Genomic DNA, 25581 nt, shown 5'->3' with positions numbered 1-25581 from the left:
GTGTGAATCGTTGTTTTTGTCTCCTTGGCTTTAAACTGGCTACTCGCCCCAAGAACACTGAGGACAGGAGAGGGAGTTAGGTTCAATTTACAAAATTCACCCATAGTATTATTTTGTTATAATAGTGTATTTGGTTGGATAATCTGAATTTCTCTCTGGCGTTAGCTGGACTGTTCCAACAGTTCCAAGAGGGAGGAACGCTGGCAGTTGAAAGGTTCAGTAGCAGGTAGAAAATCAGTTCCAGGCAGAAAAACTCACTAATTTCTAGCACTGCTAATTATGGGCAGAGGCAAACACGACGAATCAAGGAAAGAAAAGCAGGACACTGAGTGGCTGTGATCAAAATCTCCCCCTAATCACTACATAGTGCGCTACATAGTACGCTATTTAGTAGTGGCGTTACTACTCACTGTATCGTCCACTTAATGTTTCCCAACACACCGCTGAAAGTACAACTGGTGGTCACTAACCCGTAAATACTATGTCCCATCATGCATTGTATGCACAGTGCGTGCTTGTGTGTGTGTGTGTGTGTGTGTGTGTGTGTGTGTGTGTGTGTGTGTCTGTATGTGTAAATCTATTTCCATATTAATTTCTTTACTCATTACCACCTGCCAATGGGACATTTCAACAGTGTGACCCCAATGACATTATTGGGGGCTCCAAGAGAAAGTTTTTTTCTCTTCATTTAATCTAATGAGTGCACTGTATAGTATAGTAGAGCTCCATGGAGGTGGGAGAAGGGAACGATTGGGTGATTTCCAACTCAGCCAATATCTTCTTTTTTTTTCGGCAAATATATTCCTTATTATGGTGCTATTGTGTGGCTGTTCTGTCCTACAAATTTGGTCACTCCACACAGTGCTCTAAGAATACACATTCTCGTTTTCCTCAATACATTTTCAATAGAGATATTTTCTGTAATGCAAAAATGAATGTTTACATTTGCTATTTGGTTTTGCACCATGGCAAGGTGCAATCATGTCTCAGCACTCTTCTTATTGTTGGATTTTGCAAAAATGTCGATTTAATGAGGCTGACTGCAACTTCATGCTGGAGCCAGTCATATTGTGTATTCCCATAGTAACGGGCAAAGCACATAGCCATTCTGACAGCAAAGACTCATCAACAATAAAATGTACTGTCATCTTTAATTCAGTATTTACATCTCCGAGCCCCAAACTCCCCCGACATAAAGAAACTTTCATCTGATAGTTTATATATTAGGTCAATTTTACAGCTTCTGTACAGAATTGCTGTTTCAATGAAATTCACACTTAGGGAAGCAACAATATGTATATATATATATATACATATATATATATATATATATATATATATATATATATATATATATATATATATATATATATATATATACATATACATATATATATATACATATATGTATATATAAACATTTATGTATATATATATATATATATATATATATATATATATGTATATATGTATATATATATGTATATTTATACATATATATATATATATATACATATATATAAATATGTATATATACACACACACACACACACACACACACACATCAGAGGAACATACAACAAGCATTAATGGGGTGAACAAAGGGATCCATCAGGTTTCCAGTTACACACACTTCATGGGAGGAAATATACAGAGGCAGCTCAATTAGGATTAACTATGTACAATACAAACCATTCATTCAAATTAGATTCTAAGATATATAATTAAATACATTACATCTTGATATAATAAGTGACAATGAGCAAACCCCATCCCCCACATTCAGCCATCAGACATTCTTTGAGGGTCAACCCTTTCACCAAGACACTCAATATCTGGCTCAACTGTGTTCAACACGGCCACTGAAAATCAATAGTGTTAATAGTGTCATATCATCATCATCATCATCATCATCATCATCATCATCATCATCATCATCATGTTGGCACATTACGTCCCTCTTGACTTCCTGTCCACATTACCATTTGGTAGGCAGGGATACTTTGCATTTGTTGGAGCCTTAAACATTTTGTTGGTGAAACAAAATGTTGTGTGAGCATTTTACACAGGTTTGAAACCAGATCCTTTCAGTTTAATGAGAAAATGTAGAATGTGAAATAGCACAGCAGAGTGACAAACAATTCATTAGTTCTTGTCCAGAGATTTTAAATATACATACAATGCCTGAAAAAACCAAATGATAAGCTGATAGCCACTATTATATACCCAAACTTTATCTGACCAACTCAATGTTTGTGCAACAAGTGTTCAAACAATTTGAAAAGGACTACACTGTCCTGCTAGATAGAAACGGTTGAAGAACAAAACAGAAACTATGAGGTATTTCTATCATATAGCAATGAAAGATCACTTTTACCTTTAGAGCAACAATAACCTACTCCAAGTTGCATCTACAAAGTTCCGGATATTACACTGGAAAACAAAGCTGGACGGTTGACACTCTGTTGAGGGACAGAACCGCTAACATACACACACTGTAGGTCTGGGCTCCAAGCCCCAGTCTGTCCTCCACTTATTTCTGCTACACTATACATTGGTTTGTGACAGCGTCAGCCAGATGGGAAGTAAGGGGTGTCACTGTGATAATTGTAGTCTGGGCACACTTTCTGCACTAGTTTGTAGTCGGTGCTGTAGAATGAAATAAAGATGCAGATGACTTTGAAGGGTTTGGAGCAGAGCCAGGAGACGTGGCTCTGGGTCTGCTCCTGGTAGCACGTCTTAGACGGGTCAAAGTTGCACAGCGTGTTCTTGGCCCCTTTCTCCACCTTCTCATATTCAATACGGCAGTTGAAGGACTTTGAATCCTTGGCGTCAATCACTGACTGCTGCGCCGCCACGTCAAACTCCACTATTTTGGTGGGCGGGACCAAGCTGACAGACACGTTGCCTTGGCCCGTGGAGTTGTGGCGGAAGTAGACGCTGAAGGTGCCGTTGCCGTGATCCACGATCTTACCGGTGATCAGCAGGTTGAGTTTGACCGTCTTGATGTTGGAGTGGAAGTCCCCCCAGCCAAACATCTTCTTGAACTTCCCCGTCTTGACCATGGGCCGCCTCTTGGCTCTGGGCCGGGAGTCCTGCAGGTCCGTGGAGTTCCTCAGCCAGTCCCACAGCTCCTGCTCAGAGTAGGGCTCTGGAGTGTCGTAGCGCAGGTCCAAGGCTGTGCTGTTCTCTTTGCCCTGCAGAGTCTGTGAGAGCAGCCTACTGATTGACATGTCCTTACTGCTTTCTGTCCATATGTGCTTCAGTGTTGATTTGCTGTTTCCTGACTTCACAACATTCGACTTTGAGGCATGAACACTTGTAACCTGGGAAGAAGACAAAAGAGAGCTTGTCATATTTTTGGGAAAATAACATACTTTTGTTCCGTCATCATGTTTACTTGGTCATTACTGACATTTATACATGTTTTAGTTGTTGTTGTTTTTTAAGTGATTTTGCTGTTTTGCCCACAAACACCTGCATCCAATATATCAAATAGTTTTAATCAGTTACTTAATTACTCAATAACCAAAATTGGGATCAAGATGACAGAAATAGTTCAATAGAGCAATTTAAAAAAAGGTCAAGTCAATGAAAGGGTCACTCAAAGAGCAACGTAGCCAGTGTGTCAAAGGCGAAAATCCCTTCCTTTACAATACTTTAAATTTTTCACAAATCAAAGACAGCAACTCTACTGGCCAATATTTACTATTATACAGAAACAGCTACTTGGTACCCAGAACACTCCAAAGTTTGTCTGCAAATGACAGTTGACACCAAAAAAAAAGTCTTGTTTAAATTAATATTGAGGAAGGGGAGTAAAGGCCTAATTCAAGGCCTTTAAACGTCAACGTCGCCCTGTCATTTTAAGAGCAAATCTTTTTATCAGCTAAATTATACTTTTACCATAACTGTTTCATTTGGGAAATATTGGCTTTCACAGTGGAGCTTGCACTTGTCTATAGAACCGGCGAATCAAACATATCCCCAGTGGGAATTCCCCTCAGAGGGAGATCGGCGATCAATCTTTGCTCTACGCCTCAATTACGAATCATGAAAGCAGAAAAGCACAAATTGGGAGTTATAGCAGCACAAATAGAGTGTAAAACAGGATGGTGAAACACATTGTTCCAATCTGCACCATTTGTCAACCCGCAGTGATACTCACTGGCTCACACATGCAGTAAGTGTTCAGTCAGTAAAGAGCTGAGGATTAACAAAAGAGTGCTCCTTGAAGTGATGATTGATGAAGCCGGTGGTTTTTTACTATTTAGCGCCAATGAGTGGAATGAGGCATACACAAGGCCCTGGGGGAGGAATGAGACATTGATTGTCTGATTCCTACAGGAAGATAAAGATATGAAAAGCCTTTCCCAGGTTGAAGCATTTTGCGGGCTGGCCTGTTGGATCGATACTTCCATTACTTTCACTCGCTATCAGTTGGCCCTCCCAACTGAAAAGCACTTCTGGACAACGCAGGGACACAGAAAGACCTGTGCAGTAAATGATGCCTCAGAGCCAGCAGAGGAATACATCACAATATAGCCGCTTAGAAAGGAAGGGATTTCATGGCAGTGGTAGTCCAGCGTAATGAAGTGTTTCCATTCTGGAGCAGAATCGCCTATGCGATCTGGTGAACAGTGGAAGGCTTTCACGTCATTCTTTTGTTGTTTTTTGTCCATACTGATTGAAAAGCAAATTAAATCAGAAAGGAACTTTGAGGAAAAGTTGAACAAAAACAAGAACAGGCACACTTTCAAAGGCTTCAATTCAGGCTCCTGTGCTCTCAGACTTTCTGTACTTGTAAGATTCATGGTGCCATCCAACATGTTTTGGGCTGAGAGCCAGTGTACTGGCTGGATGGAGCAACCGCAGCACGTGCTCACCTGAGGGAAGGATGCATCCCATTGAAAATGGCTGGCACTGCAGCCAGCACAGGCCTGGCAATAGCAGAGTGAAGCCAGACAGCGAGATGTTCAGCCGCAGGCGAAGACTGTTGGACGGCAGAGTGTCCGTATCACCCAAACCAATTCACACTGTTTGACCTAGTTACATCCACAAACTGAACAACTGCTGTTTTCATTTCAGTGCTTGACTCATTTTAAAGGTTCAGTGTGTCACATTTAGTTTGATTGATGATCTTGATATTGGTAAAACTTAATAAACCGGTTTTCCTAACCTTAGAACGCTTCTCATTTATGCATATGAGAATCTACCTAAAGCAAGGGTTTTGCCTCCAGTTGTGAACACAAGAAGCTGCATGTTTCTCTGACACACCATGATTGTCACTTTCTCCCTACTTCTTATCAAAGGTCACGCAACATCCCCACCCTATGACTAACTTATTGAGCTTTTAAAGGTCCAGTGTGTGAAATGTGGCTTAATTTACGATTTCATAAAATCTTAACATAGATCCCATGAATGCATAAGTAAAAGTGTCTACTCACAGTACAATAAAAGTAAATTGGTGTCTTACGCTAAGAACAGTTCTTCTATGAGTATAAGAATCTACCTAGAGCAAGGACTCCCAGTTAGCTTCCATTTTGCCCCACCATATTTCCAAGGAAGCCTGATGTGGACAATCCAGCCTCCTGAGATCACGTTTCGTATTCAGGATGAACGCCGGCGTCCTTAAATAAACCAACGAAGAAGATGAAGAAGAAGGTGGACGAGGTAGCCGGGTTTGTGCCCGCAGGCCACCGTAGTTCACTGGCAAGCTCAGGAGAGGGAGGGTATGGAATCCCTAAAGGGGACTTAAGTGAAGTAGCGTTGCAATCTAAGATGTAACCACTTGATGTTGCTGTGTCTTCTTAAAATTCCCAAAATATGACACACTTTAACTTTAAAGCGACAGGAGGAAAGAGAAACCCATTTTCACCACAGCCTGGAAAACACCCAGACAAACCTGAAGCCTAAACTGTGTAACAGCACACATTATTGTTGCTGAAAAGAATGACACCGCAGGCAGCTTTAATTGCTGGAGAGTGGAACTAGCACCAAGTTACTGATTACAAAAGATCCCAGATGAAATGAGCTCTGGAATGGAGGGCTCTGTTAGAATTATCCAATAATAGTGCGTGTGCCACGGGAGCTGCAAAACAGGGACTCAGCACAATGTGCTCTGTGAAAGGAGCTTATGAAAGCTCCGGAGAATAACAACAGAGAGAGGAAAAAATTAAGGGTATTAGCTGGACGGCACAGAAAAATGCAGAATGAGGGGGGGTGTGACCCTGAACATGCTGACAATTAACCCTCAGCTCAGAATGACGTGGGGAGAAAACTGAGCCCTCACAGGCTGGACGCACGCAAGCAGGATGAGATATTAAAGCTGGCGAGACGCTCCCGTATCACTAGCTGCATTTCCATGACCTCTAGAATTGCTCCAGACCTAAATATGGCAATTAAAACTGGTGATGGAAACAGCTCAACTTGGAAAAACCTCTCAAATATGGCTTTAAGGTTTTGATGCCTGGACAAAGTACGGCCCGCGGGCCACATCCGGCCCTCTGTGTGTATCTGTCCGGCCCGCATAAGGCCATCATTTAAAGTCAATTACGCAATGTACCGGTCGATTACGAAGGTAGTTAGGCTCTATCGCTAATAGAGAGAGAGAGAGTGGCGAAGATACTTCCACGGGACCGGGACTTTAACGCGCTTTTGCACAAGCACCGTCGGCAAAACTGACAACTGAAAATGGCACGTTATGATTGGATCAAGGAGGAGACGGAATATTTTTTACAAGCCATCAAAGAGAAAAACATTCTGGACAGCAAACAAACGCCAACAAACCAAAGCAAACGTGGACGAGATTTGATGAGAATTGACGATTTTTACGGCTTATGCGCTTCACACCATTCAATGGAAACACCTGCAAATCACAATTGTACTTTGTGGAAATATTAGAACTATGGCTTTTATTTTGTAAAAAGCTGTCATGGAAACGCAGCTATAGGCTGGACGCACGGAAGCCGGAATATGAAAGCTTGTGAGACGCTCAGTGAGCATCATACAGGTACAGCGTGTAGCGCGCCATCACACCCGACCCACCTGGTGGCGCACAAAATGTTACCATACATGTAAAATAGCAATGGGTAATACTATATTGAAGCACGCAATGAATCGCTGCTGTGCCTTAAGTGCCATCGTTTGATCATTTGAGTGGGTTATGGGGAGATCTTTATATTACATATGCATATATATATATATATATATATATGTATATATATATATATATATATATATATATATATATATATATATATATATATATACCCATATATATATATATACATATATATATACATATATATATATATATATATATATGTATATATATACATATATTGTGTGTGTGGTTGTGTGTGTGTGTGTGTGTGTGTGTGTGAGAGAGAGAGAGAGAAATGGAAGTGTGGGATTTTCTATAAAAATGAACCTTGCATATCACTTTATTAGATTGAAATGAATCTCCCACTCTCATCCCTTTTCCTCACAGTGGGCATATTCTGCAATTACTGACTACTCATTAACTAACTCACTAACAATTTGATTTTGCCAGTCTAATGTGTTGGTGTAATACACAGAGGGCCGACACTGGCTACTTTTTCTTTGCAACTGAATTCTCGATTGAATGAGCGCAAAAGATTAGGAAAACTCTGAGAGTGAATTAGAAAGGAATTAGGTAACTTTGAGGGAATTATTAGCCTACATCATATTCCTCTGGAGCAGACGTTCAAATAAACATCCTTTGAAATCAGTCTCAAGGCAATATCATCTCCTGCTCCAAGTGTAAAAACATTAAAAAAAAAAAAAAAAAAACTTCAGCTGACCAATCGGACCCTGAGGAGAGACGTTTGTATCCAATCAAGACACAGACAGCAGAGATTTAAAGATAGACAGTGAACTATATTGAAATCATGGTTAGGCTCTATTGCTGCTCTGTTGTTGTATTCACATGTAGAGTGAATCAAGACATTTGCCAGTTTTCATGTTGAGTGTGTGTATCTATTGCTGCTAGAGAAACTAGCATGTTAGCTAATGCTAGCCCCAGATTAGCTCGCGGAAATTATTTTTTTCTCTCTCTCTAAGATCAGACACACTCATCAATGTTTCTGCGGTCTGAACAGCCAAAATCACAACATATTTTCAGTTCCAAGTGCTAGCAGCTAGCAACGCTAGGAGCTAGTGGCGGTGTGTGTTTGAATGAGCGTGTGTCATGTGTCACTGTGTGTGTGAAACCAGCAGTGTTGGTTTCTACTGATTTGGATGTATCTCCAGTAGTGGCGTATACCATTTTGAGGAATAGTAACGTATAACAATGAAGTAATAGTAATCACACTGTGACCTGTGACATGAACCTGGGGCCTGTTTCACAAAGCAGTGCAAACAAACTCTGAGTCCAATGCTGATCTCTCAGATTGGAGACTCTGAGTTATCTCTTCCAGAACAGGTGACAGGTGTTAGTTTGATCAACTGGGCATAGTTTCACCTGGAGTTGAGCTCATGCACCGCAGCTCTTCAAAAGCCAGCGTAAATAGAGCCCTGATTGGACGAGTCACCGTGGCAACAGGGAAGCGTCGGGCAGCGTGCTTCACCTCGGTAGAATTAGACGTCTTAGTGCACTCATGCCAAGAGTTTGAACATGCTCAAGTGTTCAGTTCAATGTGTAATTCTGACCGTAGCTTGGAAATCGTTTTTATTTAGGTGCAATCCTGCAGAGGAGAAGCACACGCTCTAGCAGTTTAAAACCAAATGTTGGTAGCACCTCGGCATAATCTCACAGTGGTGGCGGCACTTTATACATTGTAAAGTGTGTGACTGTGCAGTTGTTTCATCCGCAGGATGGTGCTGTTGAATGTCTACTAATCCATACTGTGTTGTGGTCAATTATTAAGCCTATTTAAACCAACACAGACCTGCACACAGTTGCTTCACTCGAGTGCTCTGCATCTCCCACATTGTACAAAATAAACTTCCATTTGGCAAATAAAGCCAGCGCAACACAATATATGTTCTGGGATGTGAGAGCTGGACTGCGGCTGGTCACGTTGCTGATGCACCGACGGATCAGGTTGTGTACACAAATGATGGACTGTGAAGGGAAACGTTAAGGTTCAAAGAGAGACTTGTCTGGAAATGAGAGAACATTGTTGCTTGGTTTTATAACGAAGAGGAAACCCTCTGTGCAGTCATGCTGCACCTTCATCCACAGGGTCTCTATCAGAAGGACTTGTGTTTGTGGGGAAAGAAAGTCACCAATCAAAGTTTGCCTGGTGGGCTACATTCAGATAGATTTTTTTTTTTTTCTCAAGTTTCCAATTCGAGTTGAAATTTTGAGATTAAAATTGAAATTTCAAGAATAAAGTCGACGGGAAAAAAGAGGACAATTCATGAATAAACTCGAAATTTTGCAATCAATGTCAACGTGCAGTCAGTCAAAATGTGAAGAATAAAGTGTAAAGGCTCTTTAAAGGTTTCCTGATGACTGTGGCTGAACCTGGTGGGATTCACCTGTTTACTGCAGTTTACTGTTAACTGTGGGTAACTGGCTTCATCCACCATCTCTCCAGTCTACTGGCCAAGTTCCACTTTATTTGCGTCGATTTTATTCATGAAATTTCTACTTTATTCACAAAAATGTGGGTTTTTTTAACGTCGATTTTATTCATGAAATGTCGTCTTTTTTACATCGACTTTATCCAGGAAAATTCATCTTTATTCACGAAATTTCAACTTAAAACTCAAAATGAAAACTTGAATAAAAATCTCCTTCCTACAATATTTTTTTCTCTTCTTGTGACCCTAATCCTCTTTCGCAGTGAAGCCCTCAGATGTTGTTGATGCATTCTAATTCTGAGATAATGGATTCAACACCTTCTTAAAAAAAAACTAAAAAAAAAACTGTATTACAACAGAGAAGTAACTCCAATAATTGAGGCCCAAGCATGGAACGAGAGAAACAAGTCAGGAAAATCAAATCAAATCAAATGAAATCCGTCTCAGTGTCATTGTGTGGAGTTCCCTGAGAAAAGGCCAGATTTATCTGGGAAGATGCAGAAGCTAATATGACTCGAGGTGTCATAAATCAAAGATGGCTTTATTTTGTCAGCAGGCAGATGGCCTGAATGCACAAGTCACCTCCTCACTGGAGAGGAGCCATCCAGCCATGCTAAAAGGAGGGGGGGTGTCGGGGGCACCTGTTCGCCCGTCATATCCTCAGCTCTTCTGATCCCCCCCGCACCCTCCCCAGGCTGTTCCATCGCTGAATTAATGACGGCAAACAAAGCCAAAGCCTCTCCTCAGCCTCAGCGCCGCTTCAATCTCTCCCCACTTTGGTCCCCTCTCAACTAAATCTTTAGCGTCACACTTAATGAGATTTTCAGTTTGTAAAGTAAGTGGAGCAATAACTCCCCGAGCGCACGCCGCCCGCTACCACCGTCGATCGACTTGAAACGCTTTGAGAGCAAAACCTCCCTGGCACCTTCCCTGCACTGCTGCTCTCAGCTGAGGATGCAGCAGCAGCAGCAGTAACAACAGCAGCAGCAGCAGCAGCAGGATTCATTCATGACGACAAGCTGTTTCCCAACACCTCTTGCACTCATTAATGCAAACATGGTTAAAATCAGGATTTTCATGGCCGCCATAGTGTCTCCAACTGCTTTGTTAGGTCAACAAAGCAGTTGAGCAACAAAGCAAACAACAGGAAATGAATACATAAATGTATCATAAATTACCAAACAAGTAAAGTACGAAATAGAGTAGGGATAGGGATGGACCGATACCACAGGACGAGCAGACTGCAAGTACTTGCATTTCTTCTGATTGTACGAAGAGGCTTTGAGACGCCTTTGAATGTGATTTAGCGCTGTACAAATAAAAGTTGATTCATTGGTTGATTGATGATGTTTTTATTTCTATGTATCTTTAACTCCTACTAACAAGGGAGGAGGAAGGAGTTTAACTTGGGGGTCAGTGGGAGCACATAAAGCCGGCAGATCCACAACTGGTTTGCACAGAAATGTGTCATAAATTATTTCACTGCAAATCATTCACAAATAGCTGTGAGTTCACATCAAATTCATAATTCAAATTTCTGTATTTGCTTTTGGCTTATGAATCGTCGTCTCAACAAAAACAGCATCTAGTCTTTTGTTCTCTGGCTCAGGCATACATAATCAATCCACAGAGTACTCGACCAAGTAACTTCATTCTGACAAAAGTTTGTACTTTGGTTGGACGATCCCAGAAAGCAATCTGGACACGCTCACTGATGCTATTCTACGACAGAACAGTAGCATTAAATGCTGACGGAATCTTTATTTAATACTCCTTGGGGTATTAAATGTATTGAAACATTTATGAACACAGTTGGGATTTAGTTTAGTGAAAACTAAATTATTAATAACAAATGCATTCTAATGAATAAAAACAAAATGATAATTAATAATAAATAAGTTGATAACATTGATAATCCTGCAGTACGTGGAAGCCTTCAAATGAAGTTGTACATTTCCCTCTTTATTCATCTATCAATGGCTCACTCGCTCGCTCACTAAAATAACTGTGGGATTTGATTTATTATCACCTGAAAATCATCATACATCAATTCATTGAGAATATAGAGCCCTTGGAGTGTAACGTCACAGAAAACCGGTGAACTGTCACTGGGTGTCTGGCAGGACATCACTTTGCGTCAGCTCCAAATGGAAAGTCAAATGCAGAGGGACAACTCCTTTGGTCCAATTGAACTAAACACACAACAAGTCTGCTCTCTATTCTGTCAAGTTTCTCTTGAAAAAACAAGTTCAACGTTCATCTCTTTCAACAAATCAGACGTCGTCTGAGGCCATCGGCTAATAATACTATATTTTCTGAGGCATTTCTCGCGACCCTCAACGGACAACAAAAGTGCATGTTGGGAAATATCCGGTGAAGGAGCGCAGTCCTCCGAGCTCTTTGCTAATCGGCCATGACACTTTCTGAGCCCATGGAGCAGGCGAGTCCTCGCTAGGATGCCAATGTTTGTGCACAATGAGGAGCTCTGTACTCACTTTGGCCTGATGTGCCTCTTCTCCACAGACTATAGGAATCAGCCAAGTACAGAACACAACATGTTACACAAAACATAGTGAGCTGTTCAGCTGCTGGGGCTCCATAAGTCAGCGCTAGGTTTCAAAAAACAACAAAACCTGATGACAGAGCAGGTGGTTGACCAATGGGAAGGAATAGTTCGTATTCAGGAAATAGCTTCTTAAATATATATATATATATATATGTATATACAGTATATATAGGAATGAAGTGAAGGGTATTCTGTTCATACCCGAAAAAAATATTTGCAGGTACCACGACACCAGTTGTATATGTATGTGTATATATGTATGATCATTTTGATTGACAATTTTGATGTTAAATTTGTGTTTTCACTGCAGTGAAACTTGTGACAGTCACCCCCTGTTCTAGAACAGCACGCAGAGAAATGTTGTTCAAATAAACAAACTCTGTGTGTATTTGTATGCATATACATGTGGTATAAGAAAACTTGTACTCTTGGAAAAGCTTTGTTGCAATTATTCACGCAGCTTTCTTGTCTATTCAAGTCAAAGTGTGTGTGTGTGTGTGTGTGTGTGTGTGTGTGTGTGTGTGTGTGGGGCGGGCGGTTACTTTTCACACTATATCCCAATTAAATTCATACCTGCTGTTACCTCTTCAAAGAGTCGCACACGACTCCGGAAGGAAGGAAATGTACTTCGATGACGCTGTGCGCTTCGCTACTTCAGCCACTAGGACGGCAGGACGGCGCCACGTTAACGACCCGCTGCAAACTGAGCAGCAGCAGCAGCAGCAGCAGCCAGCCAGAGATTAGCCCTTATCAGGCCAACTGGAGCTGCTGGGTGGGGGAGGGGGTGCAATCTCTGGCTCTGCTGCTCATTTGAAGGCACCGTAAGTCAGGTTGGCTGGGGCCGTGGATCCTCTATTGAGGCTATTTAATGGGAAAATCAAAGGGCTGTGTCGCGTCTGAAGCCGGAAGGCTGAAGGGTGCTAAGTGAAGACGGCGCGGCGGATTTCACGCCACGCCTGTTTCCCTTCTGTACACCTCATCAAAGGGAGAGGGAGCCGTTAGCCGCTACCTGGGGACTAATTGGCCTTTTAATTCCGTGTCAGATATGTCTTCACTTCATCACCTCTGAACCCACTCAGTCATCTCGCAGCCGTCCTCGTATTGAACCGCCAGAGCCCAGATACCATACATCGCAGAGCTGTGAGAGAAAAATGCAATCCAAGTCTTTTATCACGGGAACAGAGGGAACCGTCCTCATACGACAACATGTACATTTGACGGTTTCAAAAAGATTTTTTGTAGTTTAAAAACAACTTTTTTTTGGAATCTGAATATATTGTCCCAGTTAGTTGTTGTCCCTTATGACTGTGGGTGGGTTCGATTCACAATATCCACCGTTTAGTCACGGCATGGGCAAACTACGACCTGGGGGCCTTCTGCAGCCCATTTAGCTTTTTAATCCGGCCCGCCAAACGTGAAGAAATGATATTAATAGTCAGTCAGTCATCAAAAAGCTGCATCTCCTTCATGTTTCCAGTATTTTCAGAGTCATTTCAATAAAGAGCTAAATGGTTCGAGTTGGTTTTAGGTGGTTCTGGGGTGGTTCTAGGTCAGGCATGGGCAAACTAAGGCCCAGGGGTCCATATGCGGCCCATTAAAGAAGCTTTTCAAATCGGCACTTAAGCCCTTGATTGAAGAAATTATATTAATATTCAGTCAGTCATCAAACAGCTGTATCTTCTCCATGTTTCCAGTGTTTTCACAGTCATTGTCAGATTGTTTCCTCCAATGTGGTGGCTCACCAAAACACTCCATCCATCTGCTGCTGCTCCACTATCCCCCTCTGGCACACTGTAGAACGCACTGTGGCCCACCAGTGGATTAGTTCATACAGTTATAGTTTACAGTTTTGAAGGAACATCTCACTACAGAGATATATAGACCTATAAGCCGCCTTTAACAGTTTTACAAAAACAAAATGTCGTTGAGATGTAAAAACTGGAAAAATGGGTCAGTCAACTTATTTGTTTGTCTTTTTCTCAGTTTCACAATTCAAACCTGTGTTGACCGGGGCTCTGTTATTATGGCCATTTCCAGATATAATCCATTCACTCTGCCTTCCTCCTTCCTAGCAGCTATCATGGCCAGTGGTCCTTGCCACGGCTGTTCCCCCAGAGTGTCAGAGCTGCTGCGGACCCTCAGCTGAGAGACCCTGGAAGCCTGACAGCGGCTGCTCATGGATGGTTAGCTCTGATAGCGGCCCACTATTTCAGCAGAGCTCAGCACTGGCCCAATCTGTCACGCTGTCAAAATGTCATGTCTCTCTTACATCCTGCAGCGCAACACCTCAAAACCATCTGAGACTGGCTTTGTAGCGCATCCTGCACCGGTTCCACATCACTCCGCAGCCTCGTTTTCAATTCATCCAGCTCAAGGAGCCTGGAGGGAAGTCCTGGAGCTCCTCCTCACATCAGGCCAGGGCACATTGACACCACTTCAACCTTTATTAGCCTAAAAAAGCTTCAATTACATATGTATATGTGTGTGTGTGTGTGTGTGTGTGTGTGTGTGTGTGTGTGTGTGTGTGTGAACTTAATCCTAATCCTCACAGCCACAGATGATGTGCCGTCGTATTTAACAACAATTGTGATTTGATGGAATGAACAACCTTATGAGCTCAACCACAGTTTTCCCGGATGACACACACACACACACACGCTCGCTCCGTGCATACAAATGTGTCAGTTGTCATGATGTCTCGCCTCAACTAAACCAGACAAAAACCACTGTGGTACAATATTATGGTGTTTAGGATAACACACACACACACACACACACACACACACACACACACACACAAAGTATTTGACAGCCAAGTGAACTGCAGTGAGTGAGAGCTGCTGTTCCCAACTATTGAGGATTTAGTCCAACTTTTTTTTTCTTAGGAAAAAGAGGGATTAGGGAGCCAATTCCATCCTGCACTTCCCAAGAACAAGCAGCAAAGGGCCTGGCTCAGCTGGGTCGTGTGTGTGTGTGTGTGTGTGGGGGGGGGGGGGGGGGGTAGTGTTGCTGGGCTCCTAACAAGCCAAATAAATACAGAGGACAACAACTGGCTGAAGACAATCCTGGAGGGAGATGATTAAAGGAAATCTCTTCATCCTGTAAAACACTGAAGCAAAGACGTGAATTCTGCCCCCAGGACACGGAATACATGAGGAAATGGAGCCACGCTAATATCTCTCTAATGAAAGGGACATGATTCGTGATTGGCTTTGACATGATGGGATATGATAGATGGATGTTATAGACGTTGGATGATCCCACATTGGGAAACTGCACTGTTGCAGCACTGAAAAACTGTACAATACATGAAGTACACAGTAGTTACAGTAGTTACAGCAACACTCAAATCAATCCATGTTCAACAAACAACCACAGCAGGTGTGTAAAAGACAGTCAAACCGTGCAGAGGTTGTCTCAACCATTAGTGCATGCCACTGAGTCCAGTGAAAATGTCCAGAATGTTCTCTGTCACACAGCAGGGAAGAGTTATGATAACAGTTATGATATCATATATACAGAATAGCCACTGTGATTGACAGATGCTTTCAGCAGCTCCGTCTGCCGACGGCAGCCATCACAGGTGGCGACGCTTTGCAGGAGGCAGCGGGATGATGCAATGACTTCATAGCACGTGTTCAATTATCATGCACACGCATGAATCTAACGGGCAAATATAAGATTCACCATCAGAGAGCCATTAGCAAGAAACCAATATGTATTACACTATTTTTGGTATTTGCACTTTTTTTGTATTTATGTACTTTTTTTTTCTAATTTTTATCGTGTGAAATGTGTTTGTGAGCCCTGTTGAAGAATTTCTGTCACCATTTGGGACAGACAATAAAGTATTCTATTCTATTCTATTCTATTCTATTCTATTCTACATTAGTTCATATATTACCGGTTGTCATCAGCAGCCTCCAGGCTGTTCTGAGGTTACATATTAATTGACAATTAGTTTGTTTCCTTAATGTCGCTGCTGCTAAACATTGATTTAGCACTTATAATAATAATAATAATAATAATAATAATAATAATAATAATAATAATAATAATACATTTTTCAAAGTCCTCAAAGACACTTTACCAAAAACAAAACGGTTAAAATGTTAAAACGCATCACAATAAAATTTGTAATTAAAAAAATAATTAAAAATATAGCAGCAAATAAATCAAAGCAGATGAGAGTAAAATGAGAGGAAACACGCACGCTTACTTTGTGTTTGTGTTGATATTGTCATTGTACACTTGTTTCAGTCGCTTCTGGAACCAAAGGCATCTTGTTTTTTATCAGTTCAAAAATTCAACTCTGTGTTGAAAAAGGCCCCATTATGGCAATTTCCACATATAATAACACAATGCAATGACAGCAATAACCTAGTTCTGCACATTTTCTTTTCACGTCTCCCATCCTATCCCTGCACTGACCGGAAAGATTATTTTTTTAATTTGCTTGGAAAAAATATGTTCAATTAACTTCAATGCTTCTTCTTTCTTTTTTCCCCTTGCGGTTTTATTTTACGGTCTGAACCATTCAGTTGAAAGTCAAGAGCCAAATAGTCTCTTTTTTTGCCAGAGTCAGCAATATGAGTGGAGGGAGAGGTAGGGGGTGGTTATTGTGAAATGAGCAGCTAAAAGAGACCTTTATTCTCTTCATTCTGCTGCGACTGACTGCAGCGTCGGGCTCATTCGCTGCTCAGCAGGTCATTTGATGACTTATTACTGACACTAATTCATGACACTTCATGACAATCACCGAACACCTCTGGAAAACTGGGAACGTGTCTGTCCACATGACTGCACTTCCCTTCATTCGCATTTTCATCTTTAAACAAATGAATGTGACTTGGTTTAATTCAGCCAAACTACAGAAGCAAGACGCAGGGGAAAAAAAGGGAAAAGTGAGTGCAAAATGCAACGAGGGGCAGGCAGCGTCACGGCTGCGCCAGGAGGAGTTATAGCTATTTTAATGGACCATTTAGACATTTGGCGCGAGATGACGCCCTCTTCTATGCAAATAAGGCTCATTAGAAACACAGTCTCATCCACAAAGACTTCAACACTCTGACTGACTTCTACACACACTTTGACACACACACACAACAAAAGTCAGTATTTCTACTCTGGTGTGTGTGTATGTGTGTGTGTGTGTGTGTGTGTGTGTGTGTGTGTGTGTGTGTGTGTGTGTGTGTGTTTGTGTGTGTGTGTGTGTGTATAAACACACACACATACAGTCACATATGAACAAATGTAATACATATAGTTTTTTTGCTGATGGCTACTTGATCATGAATCTTATAATATTTGCTAGTTACATTCATGCGTCTGCATGATAATTGGACACGTGCAATAAACACTTCAAGATTTATATTCAAAAGGGAAAAAATACTTCAAAATAATAATTATTCTAAAATAATAATTATTCAAAAATCATAACCTTTTCCATGTATTTTTTCAGTAACCTGGACCTTTTCTTTGGATTTATTCTTTGATTTCAAAGTGAAAGTAAAACCTCACTGGTCGTCTTTTCTCTCCTGTTGTCTCTTCAAACGTCTTGTATCATCCAGCAGGAGAGAAACCTGGTGGATACACCTGGTGAATGGTCTGCTTGAAAGGCTTTGTTCTTGTTTCACCCTCCTGTTCTGTGCTGACACTCCAACAGCAGGTCAGACTGAGCAGCTTCTTGTACGTCTCCATGGTGGAGCTGCTGGCTACGTCCAGGCCAGCTAATGTTCTCAGTAATGGCTTGTGAGACCTGACAGATTACCCCCGCCCATCCCCACCCCGCACCCCGCCCTACCCCAAGAGCTCCAGACCCGACGAATCCATCACAGCGACAGGATGAATTAGTGTCCAGACACCTCACTACCTGTTAGGAAGAACTCACATCAGCAGTAATTGATTTGATAAATGTGGGAGAGAACAATGAGAGACGAGGGGGAGAGGCGACGCAGCCATGGTAGTCAACTGTGCTCTGATTGGTTCCCACTGGCTGCAACTCTGTCTTCAAAAAAATCCAGCTCAACTTTTGTAAAGGGTCGTCTGCAGTAAACAGCAAAGAGGCAAGAACGCAAACATAAAACAACTGCAGAGCACCGCTCACAGCTCAGAAGAATAGAATAGAATAGAATAGAATAGAATTCTTTATTTAGTTCCGTATTGATTATCATCAATTCATTATTAATTAATTAATAATTAATTATTATAAATTAATAATTAATTTGTTATTATTAAGTAATTATTATTAATTCATCCATGCCCCGTGTGTGTGTGTGTGTGTGTGTGTGTGTGTGTGTGTGTGTGTGTGTGTGTGGTCTATTGACTATTCAGTAAAAACTGGCGTACAAACTGTTTTCCATTCTGTTCGTCTCTGTCAACTTTTGTGCATTTTAAAAATGAAGCATTCAGTTTTGAACTCCAACCTTTTCCACCGACTGATTCTAGTCGAGCAACATACACACCCATAGCATCAGAAATTAAATACAAGGCCTGATCTTTTCCTGTGCCCAAAATGTCCCATGATGAAAAAATAAAACCGGTGAATCAATTGGAAGCTTATTTTAATTAGCTTAGATAGTTTGAAACCGCACATGGATTCTCAGAAGATCCTGTTTCATTTCCCTAAATGGACTGAATAATGATTCTGCGGAAAAAACGTGATGTTCCACTGCAAAATATCCCTTTGAAGAGGAACATTTTCACACAATGAACAGAGCAGACGGCCAATCAGGTGCAGACTAATACACACGTCATCGCAGTGATTGTTCCCATCGGCAGGAACCCAGAGGGTCCTGATGAACATCTCTGGGAAATAAAACAGCGTTTTATTTAAAGCATCGGTACGGATAGCAGAATGCAAGGTTGAATACTCTGTATTCATAAATATACGTGCTCATACCGCGAGACCAATACCACTTGAATATGCATGTATATGACAATTTAGTTCAGAGTGTGTTTGTACTGCAGTCGAACTTGTTTCTAGAAAAACCTGCTGATTAATGTTGTTCCAATATCAGAACATATGTGAGGGAAAAAAAATCAAAGTCATTCTATCATGTGTAATGGCGTTATGAAGGACTCAGTATCGGTGAGTACTGAAATGCAAGTACTAGTACTCTAAAGAAGCAGTATTGGTGCGTCCCCACTACAGAGCTTGATACCTGTGAGGTGACTGCTGACAGCTGCACCACCGGCGCTCATGGTGGCCAGAGCAATGCAATCATCTAACCTGTTTATTTTTTTTTCACGTTCTCAATTGTCTCCACATGTCAGAAGCGTGTCCAGGTGTGACGGCAAATACAGTGAGAGAGAGAGCGAGAGAGAGAGAGAGAGAGAGAGAGAGAGAGAGAGAGAGCGAGAGAGAGAGAGAGAACCTAATATTCACCATTTTCTGCCGCCATGTTGTAATTGCAAAGCTTTAATCACTTTGCTGCAGCCAGGAGGAGTTTCTGCATGAGGCTGTTGCAACCAGATGGCCGGCAGCAAGTGTGTGTGTGTGTGTGTGTGTGTGTGTGTGTGTGTGTGTGTGTGAGAGAGAGAGAGCGAGAGAGAGAGAGAGAGAGAGCATCTGCTTAATATATTTGAACAACACATGGAATTCATTTTCTGCATCTGAGGTAGAAAAACGGGCTGACAGGAATAGAATGATAAGGCATCATTGGCCGTGTGTGTGTGTGTGTGTGTGTGTGTGTGTGGTCGCAGCAAATGGCAATACATGAGCGGTACGTGTGAATCCCAGGTGGCAGCGTTTGAAGTGGAGGGTCAACTTGATAACGAGAGGGAGAGAGAGGGGGGGGGGGGATCTTTTCTTCTTCTTCACCATCTTCTTCTATTTTTTTAAATATTTTTCCAACAGATCTTCTGTTATTTGAACAACATTCCTCAACCGGTTTCACTGCAGTACAAACACATTTAACATAAAACTGTCACATACACAACTGGTAAGGGTGTCGTGTTATCAGCACGTATTTTACCGGTATGAGTAGAGTACTATAATCGTAATATAATCGTGTGTTTGAGGGAGGGAGGGAGGGAGAGAGAAGCCAAAAGCCAAGCGCTACCTCCAAACACAAAGCTGCGACCAAAAGCAGCAGCAGTGAGGCTTCATGCAACCATTCAAGTGGTGCCAATGGAAACTCAACCATTGGAAACTCAACCAGTAAAAAAATTCAAGCAGTGAAAACTCAAGCAGTGAAAACTCAAGCAGTGAAAATTCAAGCAGTGAAAACTCAAGCAGTGGAAACTCAACCAGTGGGAAGTCAACCAGTCATGGACCATTTCAACTACAGTAGTTCTGATTGAGAAATTACATTTTATCGCGTAATGTATTTGCACTGTGGTCTGCGCGGGTTTGCTACGAGAAATTCATCTGATGATTCCAGATGATATCAAGCTGATCATTTCGTTATCAGCTTGATATCAAAGGTTCTTCAGGAGTTCAGGGGGAGAGAGAAAGAGAGAGAGCGAGAGACGCATGGAAATACAGGGATGGAGGGGAAGCAGCAAACGAAGCGACGGACAGAAACGGAAGAGGTGAAAGAAAGATAAGACCTGCTTTTTCACCTCTTCCTCCTTCTCCTCTTCCTCCTCTTTCTCCTCCTCCTCCTGCTCTTCTGCTCTTCCTCCTCTTTCACTCACAGCCACACTCGGCTGAAGGATGAAGAGTTAAGTGACACTCGTCCTCCTCCTGTACGTCTCAACTAGGACCTTCTAACCAGCACTGAGTCAATCCAGTGTCCATGTCACTGCGTGCACAGCAGGAGCACTTTTCACTTTTAAAAAGCAGCTTTTGTTCCAAATAAATCAGTAATAGCAGCATGAGACAGTGAACCAGCAGCCAGCTGAGCCTGTGACTGATGCTCTCCTTACACACATCATACACACACACACACGCGCACGCACGCAAGCGCGCACACACACACACACACACACACACACACAGACGATGGCACAACATGGGAGCAGAACAGTGAAGCAATGTCTGGAAAATGTTCTTCAAGCAGCAGCGTTTGCAGCAACACGTCAACATGTTCTTTCAAATGAAATTGGATCAAGTTGTCGAAGGTGCAACGTCTACCACTGGGTCAGGGGGAGAACTGTTTGACTGGTGGGCCACAGTGGGTTCGAACATGTGTCAGAGGAGCCGGAGCAGCAGTAGATGGATGGAGTGTTTTGGTGAGCAACCTCATAGGAGGAAACAATCTGTCATGGGATATGTTGGAAACATAATGTCAATGGAAAATGAAGCAAAGCAAAGTTGCAACCAAATCAGTGTCTTTGAAGCCCCACAGTGTTTAGCTCTTTATTGAAATGATTCTGAAAACACTGGAAACATGGAGGAGATGCAGCTGTTTGATGACTGACTGGCTATTAAAGCAGCTCTAGGTAACTTGAGTTTCAAACGCTCAACACTTTGATTACTTCATCTTTCATCGAGGTTACTTATTGGGTTCCATTCCGTCATTTTACAATCGTATGTATTTGTAATAGTAGTATGTAAGACCGCCTCTAAATAAACGTGTGACGTTGCCTTAAAGTGGTTCTTCCGGCGTGTCGGGTCGCGCTTGAAAGTTACGCAGTGCAGTTACAGCCGCCCCCCCCCCTCCCTCTCGCTGCAGAGGCTGCACCATTGATCCTATTAATCGTTTATCTACCGCGTTACTGAGTTTGGAATCATAATCTTATGGTCGAAAAGTTACCTAGAGCTGCTTTAATATAATTTTTTCAAGTTAGGTGGGCCGGATTGAAAAGCTTAACTGACAACATTTGGCCCCCGGGCGGCAGTTTGCCCAGTCCTGCTCTATGGCCTGTTGTGCAGCACTCTTCACCTTCCAACTGCAGCTGTGAGCTCAGCACCAGTGGTCACCACTCATTGATTTTTCTTGTGTTTTGTTCAAAAAGTCATTGATACATGTCCATCCATCCCAACCCCCCCAACCCCCCACACCCCCCCTCGCATAACTGCTCACTGTAACCAAGCCCAGGATGGACAGATCAAAAGAAGGAGATAACGGACACGGAGGGCGATTCCCATCATCATCATCATCATCATCATCATCATCATCATCATCATCATCATCAGCTGCTGTTGCCGCTGTGACTGTTGGACTGTGCAAGTGACATGGGCTGTTCAGTGGTAGATCCATCACACACGCACACACACACACACACACACAAACAGACTCCTCCTCCTACAACAGTGGTGTCGGCTCTGTTTCAGCGGCCAGTCGAGGCATCATCAGGTCGGAGAGCGAGCTCATCCATCAACCATCCCAGCACCCCTTCCCCGTCCTCACCCCCGCCACACTGTGACTGCCTCAGTAGAAGGCTTCTATCAGGACTCACAACATCTACTGTATTATCCTGTTTCATCTCAGTCGTAGAGGAAAGTAAAAAAGCATTGCAACCAAATCATTGTTTTTGATGCCCCATACTGTTTAGCTCTTTATTGAAATGACTCTGAAAACACTGGAAACATGGAACACAGCCCTGTAAAAATATCAAATACCAAACACCCACCACAGTACAACTGTGTACAAGTGAAAGAACAGCAACAAGATAAGAAATAGAACTTGGCAAAACAAACAAAAAGCAGTATTCAGCTAACAACGTTCAGTTGTGTTGTTGTGTTTTACGTTTGTGAGTGTGTGTTGTATATTAAGATATTTAATATTTGTTTTACTGTATATTCTATTTATTGATTTATTTTTTGACATTTCTCTATGGCACTAAATCTCCGCTAGAAATCAGCACCAGCTCCGACAGCAACTGGATGTGGACCATCGACCCGTTTTTTTGTTCGGCTACTGTAAAAACATAAATAAATCAGGAGCCGGCTCTCTCGGTCACCTCAAAGAGCTGCTGACTCTCAGAACCGATTCGTTCGTGAACGACTCATCAACACTCCGTAGCCTTCACCGTAAAAAGATTGGTCTGAAATTCAGGAGGGGGTGGGGTTGATTTGGCGGGGGGGGTTCCCTACAATCCCTCAGGATCAAACCTCAAACCCGGGTCGGGTCGCGAGCAGGGAGGAGGTGTTTTTTTGTTTTGTTGCGAGCGAGAAGGATGCCCTTCAGCAGAGGTTCCAGCTCTGACCTGTGAACTGTGGAGGCAGCAGGGGGAGGAGACGCTCATTAATCACACTGACCTCACCTCAGACTAACCCATCACACACCAGCGGTGGGCAAACTGCGGCTCCGGGGCCCGTATGAGAAGGTTTTTGATCTGGTCCTGAAGCCCATACTTGAAAAAATAATATTAATAGTCAGTCAATCATCAAACAGCTGAATTTCCCCCATGTTTCCTGTGTTTTCACAGCCGTTTCAATAAAGAGCTGAACACCGTCGAAAAACACTCATTTGGTTGCAACTTTGCTTTACTTCATTTTACACTGACATTAAAGCAAGTGTGTGTGTGTGTGTGTGTGTGTGTGTGTGTGTGTGTGTGTGTGTGTGTGTGTACACAGACGTCCCCGCCCTTGCATACACACACACGAGCACAACTGATAAGAGTGAAAAATGTCAGTGATTCTGTGGTTATTATATTGAAACCCTGCAATTACACACCCAGGTGTGGAAATAACTAAACGGCACATTTCAGACGCAGCAGTAGGTGGCGTTATGGTCGACGTCAAGGTCAAGTGTTGTTTTTAGCTGTTTGCGGCTGTGAGGGCTGGGCCTCCCCAGGCGGTCCTTGAATTCAACAGCGAGACCTGCAGAAGCTCCGTAAGGAGAGCCAGGCCAGCTAGTTGATCAGTTCCGACCTGACGCTAAGGACGCAAGTTCTCTTTCACAAGAAATGTCACACAAATTATTATCTTTTGTCACATTTTGATATTTTCTTTAGACGTTTGGACTTTGGAATTTCACTTCATTTAAAGGTCAAAAAAACACTGTCACTCAGGAGGGTTTTTATCTTTTTGTCTTTTTAATTTAAGTATGTTATAACCGAGGTGTGGGCAAACTACGGCCATATGCGGCCCGTAAAGCTTTTTAATCCTGCCCTTCAGCCTAACGTGAAGAAATTATATTAATAGTCAGTCAGTCATTAAACAGCTGTATTTCCTCCATGTTTCCAGTGTTTTCAGAGTCATTTCAATAAAGAGCTAAACACAGTGTAAATACAGTTGGTTGTTGCAACTTATGGTCACACACAGACACGCACACACAATCACACACATAATGTACAGTCAGAGTCAGAGTGGGCCAGCAGAGAACAGAACCAGGACCAGGTTCGGCCCAGTTGTGTCATCTATTCATCATTGTAGTAACATGAACAAACTCAAAATCCCACTGAGACTATTTAAGTATTTTAGAACCATTTAACTGCACAACTGTAACTGCAGGTCTTTAATATGTCAACGCCACAGGAGACCTCAGACAATTAAATCAAGACGAATCACAACGTCAGTGTGCCGCACTGGAGAGAAAAATCGTAAATCTTAAATCTTAATCGTCTTAAAATCCCTGGAACCAGTAATCATGATTTTTCCACTTAATCAAATGGCTGAAAAAAAAAGTAAAAAGGTTTTCAACTGTTTGTTAGGTAAAAAAAATGTTTTCTTAATTTTCAGTTTTTTCTGTATTTTGGCCTGAAGAACATTATTATACGGCAGTATTTTAGAAATGGCTTAAAGTGTAAATATGCTTTTCCATTTCATTAAATTTCATTTAAAACACGAAAACAAACACGGAACAAGAAATAGAATTATTGATTTACATTTTTCTTTCAAAAAAATAAAAGCAAATACAAAATGTAATAAACACTGCTTATGTAATAACTTAGATTGTTTAATAATTTAACAGAAGTGTTTAACACTTTAACAATTAAGAGAGTTTATTAGTATATGATTTCATGTTTGATGGACTGGGACGGTGATGGCAAGTAGACGGTTCTCAGCATTTTAACCACACACAAAGTGACCCCTACCGGCTGTAAGGGGAACCGCACACAGGAACGCGAGGACAAAAAGTGTCCACTGAGTCGTTGATGTTTGGAAAAATGATTGTCCATTCTTATTCATGTTTTAAACTAGAAAAGAATAAATGAAGAGCGTGATAATTAAGCCCAAATGAATTAAATGTTCTAGTCATTCATTCATCCATCCAATCATTCACTTGGGTGTGTGAGACTGATGGAGAGCTTCTAACTTTCAGCGTTTGACCGCTGTGCACCGTAAGGAATAAGAAAAAAAAAATAACAAACTAAATAAATAAAATAAAAAAAAAATACATGAATAAATGACAACAGCGCACAGAGTTACTCTAATTCAAACTTTGAGGGGGGTCGAACTAAAAACTGCGCTCGCAGTTCAACGGCTCGACATCGGACGGACTTGACGACGGAGAGGAGTCGGAAGAAGCTCATCACCTCTCGTGTGTCTTCGTTTCTTCTCGTCTCGCTCTTTCTCAGTGTGTGTGTGTGTGTGTGTGTGTGTATGTGTGTGTGTGTGTGTGTGTGTG

At 42.0% G+C, this 25581-nt stretch overlaps 1 protein-coding gene across 1 annotated transcript in view; it reads right to left on the bottom strand.

Moving 5' to 3' along the window:
- Positions 1-1918: 1918 nt before the first annotated feature.
- The window catches only part of nxph1 (neurexophilin 1), a 27067-nt gene continuing 3404 nt past the window's right edge, over positions 1919-25581 (bottom strand). Inside the window, exon 2 of the mRNA XM_076011226.1 lies at positions 1919-3326. Within this exon, the coding sequence (XP_075867341.1) occupies positions 2571-3326 (756 nt within the window). The 3' untranslated portion in view covers positions 1919-2570. The remainder of the gene's footprint in view (positions 3327-25581) is intronic.

The sequence above is a fragment of the Nelusetta ayraudi genome, unplaced genomic scaffold (assembly GCF_046127955.1).
Source record: "Nelusetta ayraudi isolate G7.1 ecotype Tasmania unplaced genomic scaffold, CSIRO-AGI_Nayr_v1 ptg000135l, whole genome shotgun sequence".
In the NCBI taxonomy this organism is placed as follows: Eukaryota; Metazoa; Chordata; class Actinopteri; order Tetraodontiformes; family Monacanthidae; genus Nelusetta; species Nelusetta ayraudi.
The sequence above is the reverse complement of the archived record's forward strand: the minus strand, read 5'-3'. Positions and strand labels throughout refer to the sequence as shown.